The sequence below is a fragment of the Chamaea fasciata genome, unplaced genomic scaffold (assembly GCF_029207755.1).
Source record: "Chamaea fasciata isolate MVZ Bird 193981 ecotype frontalis unplaced genomic scaffold, bChaFas1.0.hap1 SCAF_5, whole genome shotgun sequence".
Taxonomy (NCBI): domain Eukaryota; kingdom Metazoa; phylum Chordata; class Aves; order Passeriformes; family Sylviidae; genus Chamaea; species Chamaea fasciata.
The window spans coordinates 60466185-60491586 of NW_027094090.1; the positions used below are offsets into that span (position 1 = coordinate 60466185).

Here is a 25402-nt window from a genome sequence, read left to right on the forward strand (position 1 = left end):
GCAGTGCACTTATGAAGACTAAAATTTGACAACTGACAACAGAAGTTGCAATGTGCTTATATGTGGGTAGTGGCAATCACATACAGTGGCTCGGAGATTATCAAGCTAAATCTCCTTATCAGTGTCTGTGATACATCCTCACAAACTTTGCTGCTGGAATGTCCATCTGTCAGGGGGAGAATCTGCTGAGGGTGGGCTTCATTCAGGACCACCATGGGAGGTGTAGAAATCCTGCCCAAGGTGCCAGGGTACCCACCCAGACCAGCTGTGAGGTTCTGCAGGGGCTGCTGCATCCCACGAGTACCCAGAAGGTCCAAGACTCTCTGGACTGCACAGGGTTATGTTGCTGGATTTTAAAAACATACTCTGAATTAGGCCATTTCTCACCATTTGAGAATTATAAACTTCCTCCAACAAATACCAGGAAGAAAGAAGATGAGGACAACATTAGATGCAGTTCAGCAAAGACTTACTGTTTTAAAATAGACATATAAAAACAGGTTAAAAAAAGAGAAAAAAAATGGGGCTGTTCTCAGCTCGGTGGTCTGGTGGGGTCAGGCCCAAAACCTCCACCAGATCTGAATGCAAAGCAAGATGTCATGCTTTGTCACCAATTTGAAAATACCAGCCATAGCCCTTTAGATCAGTATGGTGGTGCTGATTTAATTTTGCCTCTTCCACACCTTGTTTAATTTTGCCTTTGAGTGGGGACTTTGAGAGGCACTTGTCAGCAACTTTGGAACTAATACACCGTAGGCTGATGCTGTCTCTGTAACCTGGCTTTTAAGTCTGAAAAACTTAGTATTTGTTGATAAAGCACTCTTAAGGAAAATATTACACTTAGAAAGGTTTGTTCTGCAGTGGTTGGACATATTTTGTGCAGACAAAGCTTCTGCAAAGCATTAATATGTGGTCTATTACCTAGTTTAGCTCCAAAACAAGGAGGTCCTGCTGAACAGAAAGGGGTTGTGAGTGGGAACAAACTTGTCACTTTTCAGCAATGTCATTTGGGGTGGTGTTTTTCCTTCTTGGTAATTATTCTTCTCCTATTGCAGGTGAAGAAGCAATGTGATCAAAAGCTGCTCATTAGAATGAAAACCAAATGTGTACCTTGCTCTTTAAACCTTGACACCCAGTGCCCTGCTGGTTACACCAAAATTACCAACGGGACTGGGACACCAGACTGCAGGTATCTCCTCTGTCAGAGCTTTGCTCATGAATATTGTTCTCCAGTAATTAGAAAACGTTAATACATATCAAAATTTCTCTAGTCGATGCAATTTTCTGACAGAATATTTACCAGTGGCTTCACCAACTCCACAACTCAAGCTGCATTCAGGGTATTTGATGCTTGAGGTTAAACAGCAAGTGATGTAAGAGGAAAACAAACATTGCTATTGATGGCCTAACAGATTTTCTCTTGAACAGTATCATAGAATCACTTCTATATTTATTCTGCATATTTGATATGAATGTTACAAAAATATATGATAAATACATATTATTATATTTATGTGTTTATCTTATACATCTTATAAATAAAGTATTTTTCACACTTCTAGACTGGAGAGTTGTGAGGATGAAGGGCAGGAAGAGATTTATAAAAACCAATTTCACATCCTGCCATTCCAACTGGGAAAAAAAAAAAAAAGAGCAGTTTTTAGAGAAAATGTAATTATTTTGAGCTTACTTAGCATTGAAAGAACCTTGACATTAAACATTTTTTAAAATATTGTTTCAATTCAAAACGTTGAGAAATGTGCTGTATTTAGGCTGGGATGAGAAGATAAATACACTGTTCAAAAGAAACAGTTCCAAGGATCTTTTTAGACCTTGTCATTCAATGCATGTTTTAATGAAGAATTTAAAAAGGTAGACCTATGCAACCAAGATTAAAGTGCTCTTGTCTGACAATGAAAGAAGGAGAAGAACCTAAGAATTTCATTTTTCCCTACAGGAGGCTTGTAAGTACTTTAATGAAGCTCTAACTTCTTTTCCACAGGTATTACCTGGAAATTAAAACATACACACTTTCTTTTCCGGGCTGTCGGCATCGTTGTGTGAAGGAATTTGAACAACCTGAGTGCTGTCAGGGTCACTGGGGCCCAGACTGCATGGGTAAGTTGGTTTGGGCTTTGGGGTTTTATTTTCGTATAGAATTTGAAGAGAAATAAACCAGCAACTTGTCTTCTTTTCAGAAACTATTGCTGTCAGAAGTTTGTTCCTTAGAGCTTGTTATAAAAGTAGAAATAAATAGCAGTTTTCAGCTAAAACTTAGGGGATTTGAAGAAAATCTGGTATTCAAATTTTAATTTAAAAAGAAAAATTCATAGAAAAATGTAAAGAGCCTCAGAAAACCTCCGAGAGCTTGACATTTTCAAAACAAATCGTTACAGGTAATGCCGGCAAAATTATTTCATTTGGGAGGATCCCCAAAATGGATTTTAAAAATTAAGATTTTCAAACCACAAATTTAAATGTTTCGTTTTAGGTCAAAACCACCCTTATCTGCATCTGAAATATTTCCAGATCTCTCACTCTTGACTTCATGGTGTAGGGAGGGTCTTTTCTTTCACCTCAGCTTGAAAGAGTTTCTTGAACTGCCTTGCAAATGCTGAAGGCAATTACTGAAGCAAGGGAATCGGGAGTGCCTCCTCTCCTGCTGCCCCTTCCTCAAGAAAAGCTTTTCAGCATCTCCACAAATGCATCAAATCTCAGGCGACCAAGAGGGGCATCCAGACCCACAGAGCAAGTTTCCCTGCCCAGCCAGAGAGTTTCCTCCTTTAGTTAATGGCGTTAAGGTCTGTTTCAATGTCTGTGAAGTCCTTTGTCCGCAAAATAGATTTTTTAAAAAGTATCATTTTAGCCCAAGCTATTATTTAAATACCAGTCATTTGTCTACTAAAGGGAAATAGTTTAAACACCAGCCATTTATCCACTGAAGGAAAGCAGTCAAACTGCTCACAGCAACTCAAGAGAGAAGATGGGCAAAGAGTTGAGTGCATAGTGTGTGGTCATGTCTCCTGGAGAGACTGACCTTGGTGGTGGTTCACCATCCCACCTCCAAACGCAGCCTAAGTGCTCATGCTCCCATTATTGGGGTGCTCTGGGCAGCCACACAAGGGTCATCACTATTTCTGGGGAGTCCTGCCTGCACCACTATGTGAAGGAGGCTGCAAAGGCAAGGAAGCCCTCTCTTCCTTTGGACAAACTTCCTGACCCCAAAAAGCAAAGAATCAAGGTCTCAGCATTGTTTCTGCTTTTATTTGCAGGGGAAAAAAAATTATCTCTACATTATCACAACCTCTGTAATGGAATATGATGCAAGCTGAAATATTTGGAGGAAAGACAGTCCTTCCTGAGGCCAGGCAAAAATCCCTGACTAGGTGTTTACTTCATATTTAGCATCTGATGGCAAGGACAAAATTAGGTCTTAAATAGCACTCTGACTTCCTTAAAGGACAGCACATGCTGAAACACACAGCATAAATGAAAGATCTTTTGTCCTGCTCCCTCCCCACGAAGAACACCGAGCCATCCAGCTGCACACCAACCCCTCTGCAAAAAGTCATAAGTCAAAGGAGAAAAGCACTGGGTCTGAAAAGGTGCAGGCGGAAAGAGCACAGCCTTTCCACACTGCCAGTATCATCCAGCCACAGCTACCACAGCTGGTGGAGCTGCTCCCTACCACAGCACAGGTTCCCACTCTGGGCAAATATGTCCATGGCTCCCAAGAAAAGCCTGGGTACCAACTGAAAGGTGCATGGCACACCAACTGACTAGAAAGGACAGTAAGAATAAAAGGGGGGAAATATTAGAAGAGAAGGTAAAGGCCAAAAGGAAAGATACTAAATTTAATGCCATCATATTATATGGGTCAAAATACTTCTTTCCAAGTACTACTCACTGCTTCAGCCTCACAGGGAGTCAGGCAAAGAGAAGTATTTTAAGAGGCTCTATTTCATAACACTTGGAAAGTCCTGAATTTAAGTCCATGAAGGGAAAAAATGCTGATAGATTTAGGTCCTTTTGGCCTAGATTCAAATATTTGGCTTTCACACTCTGACAGCTGTTAAGAGATAGCAAAATTATCTCCTTCTCATTGCTTTTCAAAAAACATCCCCAATAAAAGCAAAGGTCTCTCTTCTCCCTGAGGAGGCAGCAGGTGACGGTGCCAGCACTGCTCCAGTGTCCCAGCACTGTCTCCTGTGGCCCTGCTGGTTGAAGGAAGGACTTCACCTGCCTCGCCAAACTTGTACAACAGTATGATAATTTGCCCAACTTCTGATAAAGCTGTCCCTTGGTGCTGGTGTCAAAACAAGAGACAAGATGTAGCGAAGACAAGGGGAAGTGCAATGAATGCCAACAGAAAAAAACAAACCACACCTGCTTTGTCAACAATTTTAAAGTAACTTTTCCTAGGAATTACACCATGAACTCTGAGTTTTCTCAATCCTTGCACATTCAATAAAAGCATCAGTGCAAGTAAACTATTTTCCATTCTGTGCAAATATTAAACAGTTGCCAGAAATCCTAAAGATAAGATTTAGCTGTCATATGGTAGCCAGAAAACAAGATTCACTAAAAGCCACTTTAAAGACTAAAGTGAATGTATTAATTAGTTTCCCTCAATTATAGTTATTTAACCCAAATTCTTAAAATATTATTTCAGCGTGTATGAGGTAAACAGCAATAAAATTTTCATCTTTAAATTTATTGGTTTTTCAAAAGAAGCTTACACAGATACAATAGACCCCAGACTACATCAAGGAATAAATTGAGAAATATTAACAGACTGGTTTAAAGCCAAAGCTTTCAGTGGAATTAAGTGAACACATATGCACATCTACTTATTTGCTCATCACTGTATCCAAATCAAATTAATTTTTGCTAAAACTTCCACATTACTTAAATACTCTCAATCAGGATAAACTTAGGCAGGGGGAGTATAAATCCAGTCCTGCTCCTCTCCACCCACACAGAACAAACTCTGGGGCTCTTTATAAGCAATAAATCTCACTAGTAAGGTACAACAGAGTACCTGTGAGGCCAGTAGGGGTTTGATTCATTTAGATCTCACCTGCATCAAAATTATGGTACCTAATGGAAATTCTAATTACAGGAAGGAAAGGCTTATGGAAGAGAGTTAATACATCATTTACAAGGAGGGGCAGGACAACTGTGAAAAATAAGGGTATTCCTATAGGAGAGAAAACCTGACAGAATGATCTGCCTAAAAACCACTGTAATATACATTTCCTGTAGGCAATCTTTCAGTAAAGATTTGAATCTTTCAAGCTTTCAGACAAAAAATTAGACTATTTTCATTATAAATATAGTAATTTTTTTATTTTCTCATCCTGCTGGCTGGGGTTTTTGTTCAGACTGTCTCCCTTCTATGCCACTGCCTGTAACCATGGTTTTAGCACCAGAGACACTGAAAAGCATAACACACCGTTGTCACACAAGTTTGATTAGTGACCACAATCCCTTGGACAGGATTTAGTTGTGAGATATCTAGGCATTTCAATTCCCAAGATTGTTTGAATCAATTATCACAATCTCATGTATGTAGCAGGGAAAAGAAAAAAAATCCAACGTAAAGCAAATGCAATTTTTGGTGGGGAAAAAGGTGACTTATTAAACTCCAACTTAGCATCAAATAAAATCCTGAGAGCAAATTATCAATCCATCAGAGTTTTATCAACACACAGGAGTGGTCAGGCAAGCTCCACTTGTACCAGAAAAGCCAACAGCTTAGGGTGTGGCAGACAGAGGTGGATCAGCAGGAACAAAACCATATTTTTTTAGAATAAGATAATTATTTTTTGTTCAATCCTTTGACTACAGTCCCTAGCCCAAGCTCCCAGACAAGAGAGGGTGATGGTGTCTGCTGATGCTGAGATTCTAGTGAAGAGATTGAGGTAGCTGCAAAACAGCGGCTGTCCCCCAGAGTCCCTGTTTGGCCCAGAATGCCAAGGTGGTCACCTGCACAAGGGGTGGTCACCTGTACAAGTGCAAGGGGAGCAGAAGGGTCAGAGCAAGGTGACTGATGGCTTAAACATTTTCATTTCCAGCATGTCCAGGAGGAGCTGCATCACCATGCAATGGGAGAGGACGCTGTTCGCAGGGCATAGCTGGGAATGGAACATGCACTTGTCAGGTACGTCCTTTCTTTTAAATGAAAAAGAAGTACAACAACAACATGCAAGTTGTGCTGAAAAATAATGAATGTCCGACTGCATAAATACAATTAAAGTATTCCAGAAACAGTAGACATGATCAGCTTGGAGGGTTTTTTTCTGCTTGGATTGCAGTAATCTTCGCTCTACTATTTCTATGGACTTGAGCACGTTCAGGTGATATTATTAAGAAGTTTTTTCTTCTTGCCTTCCTGACACAGGTGTTTTGAGTTCCTCTTTTTTTTTTTTTTTCCGTGCTATTACTTGTGGCTTTTTGCCCTAAATAGAATGTACTTCTACATGGGCCTATACTCTCCATACATTGTTCCTTTGCTGAGAGTCAATGTATAGTGCTTAACCTCAGGCAAACAGATTTTTAATAAGCAATTCAAATCAACCTTTTTTACCTCCCTCTCTACTGGTTCATCTTTACTTTACATCAAAAATCCTCTTCTGGGGACATGTGGAAAAGTGGCAGAGGTAGGAGCAGACAGAAAACACAGCCTAACAATTGTAAGCCTGATTTGGACATTAGGCTTGATTATTTTACTTCATTGTTACCTTGATACTCAGAACATCTGATTTGAAGATCTACAAATTATTTTTTTAAAATATGTGGGGGCAAGATTGTTCAAAAGACAATGTTTTCTAGATTGTGGTAGCTGTTGATTGAAACGGTCATGTTACTTTCTTTTGGCAGCAAAAGATTCTGTTTTCATCCTGCTAAGCATGTATCTGTACTGAGATAGATGAGAAACTTAAGTTTTGATTTCCATTGTGTAATTCACAGAAAGGGTTTGGTGGAACAGCCTGTGAAAAATGTGCTGAAGACAATTTATTTGGTCCTGACTGCACATCAGGTACATTTCAACTTGCTTTATGTGATTAGGGAAAAGAAGGGAGTGAAAGCTACATTCATACTCTAAGAAATCACAGTGAAATGGGTAGAGGGCCCAAAGAGCTCCCAGTAAGAGCTGCTGCCTGCCTCAGAGAACACAATGGGGAAAGAGAGCTCCTTGCTCTATTCTGTGCCAGGGAGATATACAATTCTGCCAGAAGGGTGGGAAAAGGTGTGTTTACTTTAGTTTTGGGGTTTGGGTGATTGATGAATTCACTGCTTAGCCATACATCTATCAGAAGTGGAGGTCTGATGGAGCAATTGAAGCTGTGCACACTTTTTAAAATGTTTATGTATCACATGTGTATATATGCATATAACATTTTCCACTTTAGCCTGCTTTAATCATCTCCACTATTTTACCTTCCTGAGCCTTGCTGAAAATTACACTGAAAAAACAGAAAATTCCCTGAAAAAATGTTTAAAACACTCTTAAGGGGTAATAGTTGCTTATCTCAAAGTAAAACTCTTTTTCTTCCCTCAAGATCTACATAATGTTACTTTTAAGGAGTCACAAATTGTCTCAATTTAAATAATCTGTGTTGGCCTTTCTACACTAATCCTACACCACTGCTGGCTCAGAGGCCCTTCTTCCACCAGTTGTCCACTGGATGCCAGTGTTGATACACAGAAATGTAACTGAGCCAGCATTTTCATGAAAATAGGGTACTTGAATGAATTTAATATCATAAATGTAATTCTTTTCCAAGAAGTTATTGGAGGATTCAATTAGATATTAATTTAAGCAATATTTTACACTTCATCTTTCAGATATTTGATCTCCTAAAAGTGTTCTAAAATAGATAAAATATAAACAATGTTCATTTGTGGATAAGTGCTTTTCAGTAACACCTTAAACATTCCTGGGTTTTATATTATTACTATTAACATAGGTAGGAAGTTATTAATTAATTAGTGCAGGTGATTTCCATGAACATGAGCTATGTTTTTAAGGGGAAGAGGATATGCTACATCACTGCAACTTAAACATGAAGTCAGCAATACAATTCTGTACCACCTTTAGGCATTTCCAAGTGTAACTCCAAATGGCCTTTTAAAAAAGCATCATTGCCATAATTCAAACAGTTACAACTATAAAGCTTTTGCAGCATACCTAAGGCCTCAAAATTTATTTATAGATGGGTCTCGCCGTTGCCTGGACTGTGAATGCGTCATCTTGTGTGCACACTGTCACTGAGTTCATAATCAGAATATAACCAGAAATGAGAGACTACAAAGAAAGAAGCCTGGGACCTCCACAGTGAACAATTCCTCTTTTAACTAAATAAATTCTGTTCAGGAAGGGGATAAAAAATCACAAAATGTATCTCTTCTTGAGGTACTTTAGAGGTACAGCATTGAAGCAAAAACAAACAATAGCTTAACTTTTATTAAAGAGGTCTATGTTACACATCATGTCCAATTTTGGCATCAGACAGTTTCTTAAATTTTACAAGTTTTATGGCATTAGCAACAAGTCAGTTTGGTGTTCACAGTGTCTGTTCTGCCGATTTTCAGACCCCGAGATCTTAACAGCCTTCAAGAATTCGTGTGTTATTTACTAATGTATGCAACTGCAAGTAGTGATCACCTCAGTAATGGAAGCCTATAAATACAGGCACTCAGGTCAGAGCTTGGTCTGGCCAAAGCTGCTGGCCAGGACACACCTTGCTATGAGCAACCACTAACAATGCGATTCCAAACACCATCATTGTTCAGTAAAGCAAATCCATTTCTCCCTACAGTTTGTGATTGTGTTCATGGAGTATGCAACAGTGGAATTACAGGGGATGGAAGATGCACTTGCTTGTCTGGATACAAAGGGCTCCGCTGTGATCAGCGTAAGTAGCATTTTCCATATGAGATGTATTCAACAGCTGCGATACAGGTAGAACTGGTAAGGATGAATTGGTCTCAGGCTAGTCATGCAAGAGCAACCAAACATTCACTGAACCTCAAAGCCTCACAGCGTGCAGGCACAGCTTAACCTGTCCCCTCTGTCCCTCAGCCATAGCCGAGTGCGAGGCGCTGCGGTGCCCTGCGAACTCCAGGTGTGCTGCCTCAGGTGAGAATGGAAGGCAGCTGCAATGCACCTGTCTGCCCAACTTCCACGGGGACAGTACACGATGTGAACGTGAGTAATTTCCAGGCCTACCCCAGTTCTTTGAATACACCACCATTAGTGTTATAGTTCAGATACAGAATGTTCTTTTGAGCCACATGTCACCATCTAATTTTTCTTGGGCTCATACCCCAAAGCACAAACTAGATTCCTTCTGGGTGAAACAAAATCCTAAAATGTGCTCATCAGAAGCCCATCCATCCATCTATCCAACTGCTAACAAGTTACTGCCCATGCAATCAGACTAAAGCTAGTCAATCCCATTGAAATACATAAAGTGGATACTGGGTCATCAGGGCTTACAAATCCACTGCTGCCATATCCCTCTGCTTGGTCCAGTTCAGCTTCATAGCTTGCTTCCATAAAAATCAACAACAGCAGCCAAGGGCTTATATTTATTGAGCATCCATCATGCAGCAGCTCAGTTCCTTCAGCAAGCATAAACTCTACAGGCAAGTAAAGTTCATTTTAGCTTGCCTGCTTTTCATGAAACAAAGCTAATAGCACCTCAGCTAGAGGTAAACTCCACCTTAGAGACATCTTTATAGACTCCTCGACTTGCCATTGAATGCCCGAATTGACTGTATAAGAGTCCAGATTTTCTTTTCCCTACTCACTTTATATCTTATGGTACCAGTATTTTCTAGACCAATTGCAACAAAGAATATTGTTTAATCCAATGCTGGAAGCAAAATTTAGAGGGGGTTGGCTCAGATCAGTCCCAGCTGAGAGGAAAGAAGGGGAGAAAAAGAGGAGAAACCATGAGAAGCACCGCTTTTTAGGTGTGTCCTAGGCATGCCATCTTCTAGATACAATGTGTGCTTAACCATAACCTAACCTGCTCACAAAGGTGTGAGAAGATTCGCTCCAAGCACTGCTTGATTTTGAAAAAATAAGCAATGCTATGGCCTCAAAAAAATGGTTCATGGAAATAACTAGTGAACTTCTAGTTCCATCCTGAAAGTAGAAAAGTGTGGAAGACTAAAGCACTTGCTGGATAGTTTTCCATACAGCTGAACCGATGACATTATATTGTTTAACTACCGGAAAGAAAACAGCGAAGGCCTATTGTATTGAGAAATATTTTCCAACTGATCTAACATGTGCTTGAAGCTTGCACAGACCTCACACCTCCCACCTGACCTTCTCTAGCTAAAATCCACCAGAGAACAAGGAAATAATTGTGATATTTTAATGACCACGGTTACATGCTTTAAACTGTTTATAACTCAATTTGCCAAGTTAAGAGATCGTTTCTGCTCAAAAGCAAACAGCTGGTTGCTACGTTAGCATAAACACATTCCTCCCTTCCATCTCCATGCGGCCACAATAGTTCAGACTTGGCTGTTATGAAAAGTTTAGTCTACCCAGGCTTTGTTTGGCATGGAGGTGCTCTGGTAAATCCTTGTCTTCAATTTTAGAACTGTGGGCAATGATTCATTTACTTCACTTCTTTCTTCACAAGCTATCAACCCATGCTCCAAAAAGGTCTGTGATCCTAATGCCAACTGCGTTTACCTCGGGCCAAATCAGCACAGATGCACCTGTCGAGAAGGTTACACAGGGGATGGTGAAATCTGCCTGCCCACAGACCCTTGTCAGGCAGCAGGTGGGAGCTGCCCTGCACAGTCCAGCATCTGCATCTATGACGGACCAGGAAAGGTCAGTGCAACTGCCCAAGAAGAAATAATGCTTTCTCTCCAAAAAGAAGCTGTGAGGGTATGGAAACAGCTCTCAAGGAAATCTGTTCCTAGCTTTACCATAAGCCCTGCTGGTGACCAGGAGGGAGTCCTTATAGCTCCCCTCCGAAAACAGGAATGGCAATAGTGTTGCTGTTTCTGAGATTATTTTGGCTCTGATTTGCCTCCCCAAAATAGAAGCACTGAAATAAATCTTACCCACTTAAATTTTGTCTCTCTGACCACAGGGGACTTGTAGAACCAGCAGGGTCCTTATGCTGGTACCACATATACATGTCTAAATTTAGTTTATTTAGGAAAGAGGCAGTCTGAGCCTTTGAAAACAATCAATGAGCAGCACTTTGCAAAGACTGAATATTATTCATGATGTTGGGAACTGGCTCCAATTTCTCTGCGTAAAACTTCCACCATCAAAAAAGCAAGACTTCAAAAGGCCTGGTTTGCTTGGACACCCTGAAGAGCCAAAAAGGGACTTGATCATTCAGGCTTGTTTTGCAGTTCATGTTCACGTCACAGTGAAGTGCATATTTCTGAAACACATGCTGGTGTGTACAAATAGAAGCTTTATATTTGTGTCTGGACTCACCAGGTGATTGACTAAGACACTCTGTTCAAGCCCTAGTTCCAGAAATTATGCTGAAATCCACAATTTCTGCACAGCTAATTTTCTCTCCCTTCTCACATCCTTCTGATTTAGTCCCACTGTGAATGCAAGGAGCATTATACCAACTTTGTACCTGGGAAGGGCTGCAGCATGAAGGACATCTGTGAAACAAACAACACCTGCCACAAAAAAGCCAAATGCTTAACAGTTGCACCAGGACAAATTGCGTGAGTCTTTTTGTTTATGAAAGTTTCTCACAGTTTCTCCCTCCTTCCCTAGTAAATGGGCTGCTAAAACAAATCCTGTGGATGGACACCTCCTGAAGCTATCTTTAATGACTTCTTTATCAAGGACAAATCACAAGATTAATGGGGTTAGGGTCAGCCAATTAACATAGTGTTAGATTTCATCAGGCCATTTGCTAATACCTATTAAGTTTTATTTTTAAAGCAGTCAGAGGTCATTTCTATACTAGTAAATAAAAGGGACCAAAACCTCTTTTCTCTTCCTGAGGGCAAGCAGCATTGTTTGTCTCACAGCTAAAGCCTCTTCCAAAACAGAGTAACTGCCTCTTGGCAGCAGTCCCTGGCACATGCTATCCCTTCAACAGTGCCTGGGCACTGCCAGGGAAAACGCTACTTGGTGTGGGCCAGAAACAAGCCAGGCAACATGCTGAAAAGTAATCAGCATTAATTATGGGATAGCACTGGAGACCTGCCTCCTCTGAGTATACCAATACAGATACAACCAGGGAATCTGCCCCCCAAGCTGTGAAAGCAACACCTACCCCAGCAGATTCCTTAAAACCTCAAGTCAAGCAGATAGGAAACTGCAAAACCTCTGGCAGACTTGGCTTTTCCTGTACAGAAATCAGCTGCACAGACGTTAGGACAAAAGAAACAAATGGCACTAAACTCGACAAAGCTCTCTTAGACAACAGAATTTGGCCTATGTGTTTCTACAGCACAATGATGGAAGGTACTTGGTTAAAGAGCTGTGCCTGAAATACAGTTTTTGGGAGCTGAGAGCTTGAACATGAAGGACAATACAGGCCATTCATTGTAAGTTAGGAACAAATTATCACATAGATCTATAGACAGAAAGCAGTCAGGAGAGTATCCCTATTGCCAGTCCTCGTGTCATCATGCAGCTTTCCCTTGCAGGGTAATATCAGCATCTCTTCTGCATAAGCTATTGTGCATTTCAAACAAATTTATCTAGAAAACCCCCTAGTTCTCTTCTACAGCATAGTGTGCTACTCAAACTGCTTACCATAGACTTACCCAACACTTAGTATAGAGTACCACCATACTGCACAACATCAGTTGGAATTTTGAATTAAAATTCCAAATCAGAAGCTTTTTTCCCTGATCAGTTGTTATTTCACTGTTGTAAAACAATTTCCTAAAGCTGACAAAGTTTTGAGAATTTTAGAATGGGAAAATTAAAAATTTATTACTGGTGATGGAAAAGAACAATAGAAATTCTCTGCACTTCATTCATTTAATGACATTTAACGGCAAAAAAGTAAAGAAGAATGGACTGAGATTGAAATAAAACTTGAGCTAAGGAAAGTCCATATATGCAAAAGGAACTTTACAAAGAAAAGCACCGATTTGTAAATGTGGGCACAATAAATAGATTTTGGTAGGTGAGAGACTGTATTTTGGCTGCATCTCAGATTTTAAATGTATTCAGGAGAGGTTTTTGATTGGGGGTTTTTTGTTTGTTTTCTAAAACACAAAGCTATAACAGAGGCCACAATACTGCATTTCTTCCTTTCTATTTTTGTTTTGGTTTGGTTTTTTTGAGGATACAGTTGTGCTATTAGCTTTCCCCACACAGACAGTTCTACTTTCTCCAGAACCAAATTATTTGTACAGGAATAAATCTCTTGTACAGTCAAAGATGTAAAAAACCCAAACACTGGATTTGTGAATATAACACAGCAACCTCCTCAAAAATCTCAATTGCCTCTGTCTTATGTTCCCATGTAGATCTTTCCTGAGTGAGTGCTGACAATTTCTACAGTGTTTCTTCAGCACAGTAATCATGTTCAGCCTTGCCCAGAAGCTATGAAGCTCCAACCAGTGCAGAATTACACTGTATATTAGATCACAACCTCTCTGGTTTCCAAGGAGAGCTGCAGTTAAACTCTATTATTTTCTTTCTTAATCCTACTCTTATTTTTTCCTCTAGGTCTTCAATGTAGAAATCATTAGCTTCATAAACCAAAACTCTGTTATAGAGGGTTTTGGTAAAATGGAGACAGAAACTTGAGCTTTCCTCTTCCAGAGATAGAGTTTTTCTTCCCTGAGTAAGTTGAAGTGGTGACAGTTCCCATCTTTTCCAATCCTGCTGGTCTGTCCCATGCCCAGCCACAGAAAGTCAATTCCTTCATCAGTAAGAGTGAGGAAACACACAGGTTGAAGGGCCCAATCCCATGCAATAGGTGCTAATCTTTAATTGCTCAGTGCTTTCCCTTTGGCACACAAATTCAAACTATGTTACTTGGATGCCCACTCAGTCATGAGCAATATTTTCCTCAGGAGAGAAGTTTCAAACTATGCAGGTATTTCTGCAGTTCACTGTGCCCCCAGAAATGATAACCAAAAAAAAGTTATTATGTTTAACCACCTGCTTCTTTACGAACATTGGATGACGAAGAGAGGAGAGCTTTATTTTGAAACCTGGATCTAATTCATGCCATATTTCAAGGGTAGTTCCTTTTTTCTATTATGCTATTTCTCAGCTCCTTTGAAGCCTCAGTTGTTTTCTTCTCTGTTCAGAAGAGGAAGGAAGCTACCTACAGCAATTCAGCAATATTTGCCCAACCAGCTCCCAAGAAGCAGCCGTTCCTCACTCCCAGCTGCAAACCCTTCATCCACACTTCATGGTCATGCTCTCTCTGCTCAAGAGATCCCCTTAAAAAGAAGTGGATTCACCCTCAGAATAGCATCAAATAAAAATTTAGGATGCTTTTAGACTGCCATTTTTACCCGGGATCAGAGTCAAAAGCTTGAGACTCTTGGCTAAAATCTCAACACTCCTCTGAGCCTGTATGCAGCTCCCCAGATTGCAGGCACTTGTGGGGACTTTCTCTCAGCAGGGAAACAGCTACAGCAGAGACCATACATGGGAAAAAAGAGAGGGTCTGGCATCAGGCTGATACTACTGTGGGGTGTTAGTGGCAGGTGTGTGTTTCTACCAGCACATGCGAATGATTAATTATAGGAAGGGCATCTTTTCCTGACGTGAAGTAATGTTCCTTCTCTAGTGATGCCACTAGGAAAAAATATCCAAAGAGATGAATCGTGGATAGAGTTTATATGAATATTGAACATGTTGCAGACTTAATTGGGAAAGATACTATTAAATCCAGTGTCTGTCTGTCCATCTCATGGGCACTGTGACTTGAGTCTGCTTCAGACATCGAGAGTAATGGGTCAGGAACATATCACTGGCACCTCTCACAGGCTGGAGTCCCCAGGACTGTGAGATGCTATTGGCAGAAGAGAGACAGCAGCAACACATGAATCTAAAAATGCAGGAGATTTGTACTGCAGCAGAAGAAAAAGATAATGTTAAAAGTACAAGTATTATTGCCCAAAATGGTGGCATTACTTAAAGGGCAGGGTAACAAATTACCACTTTGCTTTGTTGAAAGGAAAAAAATGTTTTCCACAAAACCCAGGCAGCTATTCAAAGGACTGATGAGCTGCTATCGCCTCCCTTAACTACCATTAATCCTGTCAAATCCCCTGTCATGAGTGAAGTCTTCACAAAACAGACTCCCTGCTGCAAGAGTCACACCCGACATATTTATGCTGTGCTCTCTCCTCACCCACAGACGGGCAGGTTCAGTGGATTTCTGAGCTTCAGCAACCACAACATTTTGGGACCAGAGCCTGCACATAGCCTTTACTCAGAGGTCCTGCAAGACAGACACCACTGTCGCATGGCCCAGCTAACAAGAGTCCACCACATCAGGCACTGCCCCGCACACTGACACACTTCACAGCATGCCGACGCAAAGAATTAACTACAATGCACCGATGCTTCCTGAAAATGCCTTCAGAGAAGCAATCGGTAACGCCTGGTGCCTGTTTATTGAGAGCCACAGCTAAAATCCCAACCCCTTCACAGGTGCACGTGCAAGGGAGGCTCCGTGGGGAATGGGGTTGTGTGCTACGGGAACATCATGGAGCGCCTCCAAGAGCTGAATGCAGAGGTGGGAGGACAGTGGCAGGGCAAGCTGACATCCAGCCTCTTGCTCATGGGTGAGTAACCACACACAAGCAGAGCCAGCTTTTGCCCAGGGGGCTGATCCTGTCCCGTCTTCCCCCAACACCCCCTGCTACAGGAAAGTGCCTCCCACAGCATGACAGCACACGTGCTACTCACTGCAAAGTCCCTTCAGGCCATCTAAAGCTGCTCTGCTCCTCATACCACGAATGCAGTCTGCAAGAACTTCCAGGCAGAGGTGCTAAACATGTTTCCACAACCCCTCACGCATCATTTGATATCAACAGTGGGTTTTGCCCTACAGTGTAACAAGTGGGATTACCCCACTTCTTCTCCCTGTACCCACTGTTCTGGACAAAACACTAGTCCATCAAAAACACTGGCATTCCCAGTTACCTTGTGAACTGAACAACCTAACAGCCTTCATCATCTTCTCTATGGCCAAAAATTCGAGCTATGAACAAAAATTGCTAGAATTGAGCTAGATATTTAACTTGAACTTGCAAATGTGGGGGGAAAAAAAAAATCTGTCTGTTTAATGTAGTTTGCTCAGTCCCACAGAGCCCAGCAATTAAAATAAAGACCATAAATTCCTGAACAGAATAAGAATCCTCCATAGCTGGCCAAGGTCAAACCTGGCAGTGACTTTCATACTCAGCCCTGAAGAACAATATCCATTGCCTCAGCACTGAGAGCCCAGTTGCAGTTTCTCTATGCATTTCTTCTCACATGTCTGAAAAGTGCCCAGCATGCTCAGTTAACAACCCAGATTTTATGTTCTTTGGGTTAGGTTTTGGACATAAATGTGCCATATAATCTACTAGACAGAAGCTATAAAGACACATTAACCACACAGGTTATCTTACAGTATGTTCACTCCACACTGATGTCTTTCAAAAGCTAAGAATTTATAGAAGTTGTGTAGGACAGCATATTAATTTGGAGATAAATTCTCTGTACAATATACCTGTAACAGCTGTAAAGATTTTTTCAGTTCTGATTTTATACCGCCAGAAAAAGAGTTGAATATCAGAAATATTTAATGCATTCAGCTGCTGAACCAGTGGTCTCTCATGCTGCTGTCTCAGATACAGAAATAGCCTCTGGTACTAAATGAATTCTAATTAACTTTCAGTACATCAGTTTTGATTACCAGTCATATGCTTGCTGATATTTGCAGTACCAGCAGGTTATCAGCAGCATATTTCTCACTCCATAGAGACGGAATGATTTAAAGCAGAAGGCTGTATTCCTGTAAGGACACATCTCCAAAGAAACTGCTCATTTTGTGTTCTTGCTCTGGCCTGCATGCCACAGAATCCAGGCTGCCAGGAGCATCCTGAATGTTTTGCCTCATTTTGTATCAAATATGCAGCAGCACCTGGATTTCACACCCCATCTGTCTCTCATCTTTTAATGACTTGGACTCTAGAATCTTAAATTAATATTTAATAATCAGATAATATTATTTCTTATTCTCCCCTCACAGCTTTGCACAGTTCCTTTGTCGAATTAGCTTTTCAATAGGCATTTAAACTTTTTTTATTCCCTCTTCTCATAAGAAAATACCTACGAATGGCAGCTGAGCACTCTGGGACCATTTACTGTGCTTGTACCAACAAACGAGGGACTCAAAGGTACAAATGTAAGTAAACAAGAGAAAAGGTTTCACGTACGGGGGGAATTGGCTTCTGCAGAAATCTCATCTGTGCTGTAAGCGTTTAGATTCAGCAGATACAGATAATTCACTCTTGTACACTTCTGGTCACATTTAAGTCTAGGGACTACAGACTGCATTTTTCTCACTTGAAAGAAAAAAAATAATAATTTGGTGAGTTAGGGTAGAACACTGCTATGCCTCAAGTAAGTTTTGGTTTGTGTTACAGACTATGCTCAAAATCTTTTCACCCAGTTGAGACGTGTTGAACTAAGATCTGAATTGTCAGCAGCTAGGCCCTCAGGCCACCTTTTATATAAAGGGTAAAAAAAAATAATGGCTTTAGTGGAAAAAAAAAAAGACTGACATGTAAGTAGCACCTTCCATTGACATCAGGACAATTCTGGAGGCACCTACTGCTCATGCAGGGACATAAGGGTGCAATGTGAGCTGAACTGAGAACAAGAGAGGTCTCCACTTTTTTCAGATTCCATCACCTTGCTTCAGGGTAAAATATGTAACTTCAGAAAAAAAGAGAACAAAAGAGCATTCACCATGATTATTTTTTTTTTTTAGATGAAGCCTGCATTGAAATAAATCTGTTTCTCTGCTTTTCTAGATAAAGGATCTTCTGAAAAATAAACAGAAAGCCCAGTACTTCGTAAAACTCCATATTATTGCAGGTCAACTGAACACCAGTAGCTTGAAAAATGCTAATGTAATATATACTTTGACTGGCAAGTCAGGAGAGATGTCAAAGGGAGAAAAGGTAAGTGGCCTTTCAGCCTCCCACACCAAGAATAGTGCTCTCTTTTCCCTGTACAAGGAGTAGGAAAGTTTTTTTTGCAGGGAGACATCAGGGTGGAGATAACTGTTGTATTATGAGAGAACCACAGCTGCGGCCATGCATTACAAGGAGTTCAAGCCGAACTTGAAACTACACTGGCATCAAAGTTCCTGCTAAAACCAGCAAAAAAAAATTTACCTTTAGACCTGTATCAGCACTGAATGACTTGGCAGACTAAGACAGACTGGTCTAAAATGTTTACTAAAATGAAGTTATCTTAAATCTGGAGATATGACCAACAGAGCTGGGGGGGCAGGGGAAGGGCATTAAGAGAGCCCAGGTGAAGTAAGAGGTGGCAGGGGGAAAAAGAAACCCAGAGTTTATGCTGGAAACCTGCAAATACTGCTCACATGGAGCAAACATTGACTGAGCTGCAGATCTCACTTCCCACAGAGTATCAGCAGCCTTGGAATGATGCAGCAAATGGAAGTCTTCAGCAGAGATAGAACACATGGCAATTAACCATGAAAAATAGATGGCAAAGTTCATCATTAGCCCTGATTATCTATTGTCAGTAAACATCAGGGCAGTCTGATCCCACAGTTTAAAAAGTTTGTACTTAATGGATGATACACTAGATTTTGTAATCTGGAATTATTGTACTTGGTCCATTATGTGTCTCTTGATGGATTGGGCCTATGTGGAGGTTGAAATCAAATACTTCTCATGTTTTGCAGTAGACCAGTGGCATCTAAGCAGAGATATCTATTTTGTATATTCAGTGAGTACACACTCCATTTGTAACAGGAAAATAGCCTTGCTGTCTAAGCCCTGTTTGTTTCCTGAAGGCTTCGGTACAGTGCAGAATCAGCAATATTTCGTTGTTTTAAATATACATAGAATATAAGGAAATGTATTGGAGTCCCATAAGATTATAGAAGCTGACCTTTCCTGCACAACAATATTTCAAATCATTTCCTGGCAGATTTTTAATTACTAGCAGTCACCAGAACACTTTCAGGTACACTGAAATCCCCTCAGGGCCTGTCTCTGTTTCTCTTCTGCATTTTGCAGTCATGAAGCAAAAGAACATGGTTGTGATCCAAAGGATTTTATTCCATTTCCTTGATAAGCATTGGAAGCAATCTTTAGCCTCCCCAGATTTAAATTGCTCAGGTGCTGGCAACAGGAGGGGATCTTAGAGTACATTCAACCTGTGTACTCACTCTGCTGTCATTTTGTAATAAAGAATTCACTAACCATTGCCTGGCTTCTTTCAGGATAATCAGTTAAGGATTAGAATCCAAGAAGGAAGGGGGAAAGGAAAAATTTTGCAGGGAGATATTATTGCTTCCAATGGAATTTTGCACATTATTGACAAAGCCATGGACAATGTGGAGCCAACATTTGAGAGCAGCAAAGAGGTGAGCCATAAGTTATACACATGCAATGTCAAAGTTTCTCTTAAAATAAACTTTCTCTTCACATTAAGTGAATGTGAAGGGGGATGACTGACAGAAACTAAAGAAACTCTACTGAGCCATTGCACATAAGCTCACAGAAGCAACATTCAACATGAAAGGTAATGACACAGTTTCCACAGAAAACAGACATTCACCCTTCTTCCAAGCTGGTCCATGGAGGGTTTGGATGTTCTCACTGCATCTGAGTGGTTCTCCGGAAAATTGGCAGTGAATTTCACTGAATTCCAGGATCACATACAAAAAGGAGGGACATCTGTACAGATATCAGGCAAGACTTGTATTTAAAGTTTCAATTCCTACCCCCAAAAGGCTAATTTTTTTTAATGGTAATTTTAAATGCTTTGGGTTTCTTGGGGCTTAGCTTATCATGCTTGCTTAAAAGTTCTCTTCCTTATGTTGCATTTGTCAAATATTTTACTCCTCTACCTTTTCAAAATGGGGATGAAGAGATAATAACCCTTCCCCCCCACACACACAGCTGTGTCTCCTGGGACACCCCAGTATTTCAGGACAATGACAAAATCTAACTATAAACCAGCATAGCACCAGAAAAAAAAGTGCTGCCATCTCAGTCATTTCCAAACACCATCAGCCCTCCAAATGAAATGGGGAGACTCACAGAGTAAGCCAATAAATGTTTCTAAGAACTGGTGTTTATTCCATGTTCCCAACTAAAACAAATCTTATTTTTATCCTATTTCAGAAAACCATAATGTCAGTACTTCAAGCTAATGGAAGATACAGCCAATTTGCATCTTTAATAGAGGTAAGGATCCAGAAAAGCAATTACATAAAGCTACTTTCACATGTTCTTTGGCATTATTATGTAATTTCACTTTTATTTTTAAACCAAAATAGAAAACTGGCCTAGGAATGGATTTACAGCAGGACAACCAGCCTTACACAGTCTTTGTTCCAAGTAATGAGGCTCTGAGTGACATGAAAACTGAGGTTCTGGATTACCTGCTTTCTGCAGAGGTACACTGTATCAATAAGGCAAATCTTTCTCAGATAGCAGACAGATGCATTGTCCAGAGTTCACCTAAATTAGCTCCCATGACCAAGCCATCTCTAACAGTTAAATATCAAGACATCACCTAGAGAGGAAGAGGATCTGGGGTCTCCCATCACATATGGGGATGATGTTCTGCAACACCAGGCCCCCAAACCTCTCCTTTTGCCGAGACATCACACCCTGGACAGCCACATGACACAGCCCCAAAACCTCTCCTGAAATCCATCACCCTTGGTAGGAACAGTCAAGGGAAGCAGTTGCCACAAGGGCCCCACTGGATGGGAGTCACTGCTGATGGGGTCCCAAGAAGTGGATATTGGTGTCCAATCCCAACACACACGCATGTCATGGAAGGCCCATCTCAAAACAGAACATGGTGTAGGGTGAGGGCATGGAATGCAAGAGTACCTGCCACAAGCTGAGCACCACCACTGACCCAGAGGTTTCTCATCCCCATGTCTGCTCAATAAGTCAGACTGAGATTCTGAGGCTCATTTTGGGCTAAACCAGTCTCTTCTCTGCACTGGCAGGGTTCCTGGAAATTGCTGGAGCTGGTCCGATACCACATTGTCTCCAACACTGAGGTGAGTGCAGCCGCATTGCCAGCCCAGAGTGTAAGAGCAAGAACCATTGTCAGGAGGTATTGCCAGAGCTGCAGGCACAAGTAGCAGGAAAAGGAATTGCTGCCATTGAAATCAGGCTATTTCTGAGCCTATTCTGCTAAAATCAGTCTTAAGGTTTTCAGAAAGAACTGGTTTTTTCATCCTCCAAGCAAGCCCCCTGTTTTGCCTGCGGGGAAGTTCATCCCCACCCCAGTCTCTGTTGTGGGAAAAGAAGGAAAGAAGTGACTGTATCCTTAATGAAAGGCTCTGTTTATATCATCTGACCTGGTCACTCCAAACGTAGAGAGTGGAAACAGGGAACAGAGGGAACACAAGAACTATGTGTACCTTCATGGTTCCAGCACCATCACAATGGTCGATGGATGCAAACAGAACTATTTTTAGGGACAAGTACTAACTTTATTTAGACTGATTGTGATAATTGGAAGAAAAATTAATATTCTTTTGAGCAATAAGGTCCTCATATGCAGGAACCAGCAAGCTCAGTCATAATTTAATGACACTAACTTTGTTACACAAGCTGGCTAGTCAATGCAAGGCTGATCACATTGATAACAATTTTCTCGCCCTGAAGAAAGTCTTTCTCGTGAAATCTGTCTGAATTTGAAGAGTAATGATGTTACACTTCTCTCAACTAATTTATATTCTTTTCAGCTAGAGGTTGCTAGCCTTGTCTCAATAGAGCACATCAGCACCATGGCAAAGCAGTTCATTCATTTTAACAGGACCAGCACTGTAAGTCACAGCCCCCACCTGTGAGCAGCTCACTCTGATCCAGGCAACTTTGTTTGCATGCAGGGGGAATAAAAAAAGGGAATAAGGGGAGGCATTAGCAGAGGAACTTCTTGCTAAAATGAGGCAGGAATTTTCAACTTCTCATTCCCACCTCCTGTTAGCATTAATATTATAAAGGATGCAGAGCAAATGAGAGGTATATAAGGACAGCCTAAAGGGATTTTGTCCTTATGATTATCCACAATCCAGGAAGGATCCTCAAACATGCTCTGCCTCACTTTAAAAAAATTAAAATATTTAAAATCATTCTGTTACGTATTTTTAGTAATTTTAAACACTTTTCAGTGCACACAAAAACATTCCTTTTCTCTCTTTAATATTATTGTCTCTGATCCTGATGTCCCTAGTGAACAATTTTAAAAGTGTTAATTTTTCGGTAGTTGTGTAAAACCAAATGATCTGTTAGGTTAGCTTCCTTCTCTTCTGGAGTAGAGATGCACCAATAAAAATTCTTGTAAGGGCAGAGCAGCAGCAGGAGTAAATGCCAAAAGAATACTTTTTTTCTCTCTCCTGTGAATTTGGATGGATCCCAGATTCTCTCTCACTTTCCCCCTCCCATGTCAGAGAGGACACCAAGGCATGCTTAAACCCAGTGAAATCAGTGCCTGAAGTCGTCAGTGGTCTTCTCATTTTGGCCAGTTTGTTATTCACCAGTTCCACAGGCTGGCAGGGCAGATTCATAGAAAAACTTTAGATACCTCTATTGAAGACCAACATTCAAGAAAATATAAAATGTATGTGTGCTTCTTGCATAAACAAGCATAATAAAGATAAGACAGCAAATTCAAAAGCAAGTAATTTTAAACATTTAAAATTCAGCCATCAGAAACTGAGCAGCTAAAAACACTTTATTATTAATACTAATTTATTGTTTCATAGGGAAAAGTATTAGTGAGTGGAGAAAAAATGGAAGAAACAGATATTATTGCAAAAAATGGTCGCATTTATACCCTTGAGGGCGTTCTCATCCCACCCACAATTGTTCCAATCCTACCACATTGGTGTGACGAGACAAGTCAGGTCACAAAGGTAAGAGAATCACGATGAATCTATCTCCAACTCTTCCACACAAGGCATTCCAGCTTCCTCTTTACTAACTTTCTCTGATATCATCCATTTGAAAGAGATATTCTTGGAAATAAATATATCAATGATCACCAGCCTAGGAGTACTGCAAAGAGGGAACTCATACAAACACATCCTATACCATTAAAAAAAATCTAGTTGTTGCATTAACCCTTTGAAATACCCTTTGTCTCTCCAGCCCAACTCTTTCCTCCAGTTTCTGAATCCCATCTGTGCACACAAGTACATGGGCATTTAAAAGTGCCATGTTCTCAGGGAAAACTACTCCCTGTTTCTCAGGGAAACTACTCCAGATTAATATTTTCCCTTCCATTAAATATGCAGGAAAAGGAAAGAGCAAATTAAAATATTACCATAATAATTTTATATTTATATATTAGAAATATGTTATTTTCAGCAGCAAAAAAAATTCCCCTAGCCCTGCTTTCTTTCAGAAACAGAACTGTTCCTATTTAAAAGGGTGGATTCTGACAAACCTTGCTCACTTAGGTAACACAGGACAGGCCATTACTTGGTAACATTCAGATGCTATTTCTGGTAGGAGGGCTGAATGTCAGACCAAACTTTTCACTTGGAGTAAGCACAGCTCCAGCGAGCTGCCTCTGGACCATGTTCAAGCCCATATCTGGGCCAGGAACAGTTCTGGTACAAAAGGAAAACATTTAATGTCTTAGCTTACAACAGTCCAGAACCACAGCCTGGAAAGAGGTTCCCAGCAGAGCTGGACAGCATCAAAATGTAATGAAGAAAACACTGGCAGTAAAGATCTACTACCTCTGGCAATAAATACAAAGTGCTGTATGTGCAATATAATCATAAACCAGGCAGAGCTCCAAGCAGCAATCTCTGATACAAAAAGCAATCCACACCCAGAACACTCCAATAATCTGAATTCCTTACCAAAAACCTACCTAAAACTTATGTCCAACATCAATCAATCCTATAGCAACAGGAAAAAAATTATTTAAAGACAAAACAAACACTGTCAGTCACAAAAATTATTCCCAAATTTAAGTTAGGCACCTCTGTCAGCCTTGAAAGCTTCATGCATAGTTTAAAATATAGTTATATGTTCCAATATTTAAGCAGAGCACTGCTAGCCAGGAAAACACAAAGGAGCAACAAAGGCTTTTGCAGTTTTTACTCTGCATTAAGCATTTCCATCGCTCTCAGAAAACAGGAGTGACACCACCTAAAAAAATACTACTTATATTTAAAGAGTTAAAAGACACAAACTTTTTAGGGGCTGGTAGATCTACACACTTACAAGGACTTTGCATCCCTAAATATGAAACCTTTAGACTAATGCATACTTATCCGTGTAACTATACCCAAATGCTGAAAGCTGCACCTGGGCCTAACTGAAGGACAGCAGGGCTTATTCCTAACGTCACAGAGAGCAGAGAAGGCACAACAGGTCCTCAGTCCCTGCCTGATGTGTGGACTACAGCCAATTATGATGATCTGACAAGTGGTGAGGGGAGCACTGAAGGAGCAGCTGACCCCGGTTCCCTGCTCCACCTTCCCCCAGAGATCTCCACCGCTGTGGCAGATTTGATGGGAATACATCTCTGTGCTCCAATTACTTCAAAGTAAAGGCAGTGTATCAATCTGATACTGAAAACAGGCAGATCTGACCTTTCCCGGAGGTGCAGACACTTTGATCTGTCCTCTGCTGGGGCGTGGCAGAAGAGAGAGACCAGACTGCCATCCTCAGGAAAAGGAGGGGGCAGGTACACATGGGTGGGACCATTCCAGGGGAAGAAAGGGACTGAGTAGGTGACACTAAGTGGGCACTGAGCAGCAAGGAGAGCAACACCAACAGGGGGAAACATTGCCCACAACGATCAGCCAGATTTTTAAGTTCCAAAGGAACAAAGGTGCACTTTGTATTTTCAGAAATACGAAGAAAAGCAAGACCGTGTGTCGGCTTCAGACATGCCTATGCAGCTTATAAAAGAGCTTTTAAAATGTCTAAATCTATTTGCCAAGATACATCTGACCCAAAAACCTTCAAAGCATAGTAGCCATATTGGTACCTCAGCTATTTGATGCAAAAATTCTTTTTAATTCTGATCCTTTATTCCTTTAAGTCCTGTACAACGTGAAGGACTACTAAATCCAAACAAGTATCTGATTCTTTCCCCACAGCTCCAGTGATAAATCTGTGGGAGAAAGGCCATAATTCAGGTTTATAGTCTCCT

The 25402-nt window shown here is 40.8% G+C and overlaps 1 protein-coding gene across 1 annotated transcript in view; it reads left to right on the forward strand.

The window, feature by feature from the left end:
- Positions 1 to 213: 213 nt before the first annotated feature.
- STAB2 (stabilin 2) overlaps positions 214 to 25402 on the forward strand; it is a 75474-nt gene continuing 50285 nt past the window's right edge. Inside the window, exons 1-18 of the mRNA XM_066184690.1 lie at positions 214 to 267; positions 1056 to 1189; positions 2003 to 2118; positions 6078 to 6163; positions 6973 to 7042; positions 8826 to 8921; positions 9089 to 9214; positions 10668 to 10864; positions 11600 to 11733; positions 15653 to 15786; positions 17314 to 17396; positions 18028 to 18177; positions 19476 to 19619; positions 20383 to 20445; positions 20538 to 20657; positions 21225 to 21278; positions 21972 to 22052; positions 22992 to 23141. Of these exons, the coding sequence (XP_066040787.1) occupies positions 214 to 267; positions 1056 to 1189; positions 2003 to 2118; positions 6078 to 6163; positions 6973 to 7042; positions 8826 to 8921; positions 9089 to 9214; positions 10668 to 10864; positions 11600 to 11733; positions 15653 to 15786; positions 17314 to 17396; positions 18028 to 18177; positions 19476 to 19619; positions 20383 to 20445; positions 20538 to 20657; positions 21225 to 21278; positions 21972 to 22052; positions 22992 to 23141 (1992 nt within the window). The remainder of the gene's footprint in view (positions 268 to 1055; positions 1190 to 2002; positions 2119 to 6077; positions 6164 to 6972; positions 7043 to 8825; positions 8922 to 9088; positions 9215 to 10667; positions 10865 to 11599; positions 11734 to 15652; positions 15787 to 17313; positions 17397 to 18027; positions 18178 to 19475; positions 19620 to 20382; positions 20446 to 20537; positions 20658 to 21224; positions 21279 to 21971; positions 22053 to 22991; positions 23142 to 25402) is intronic.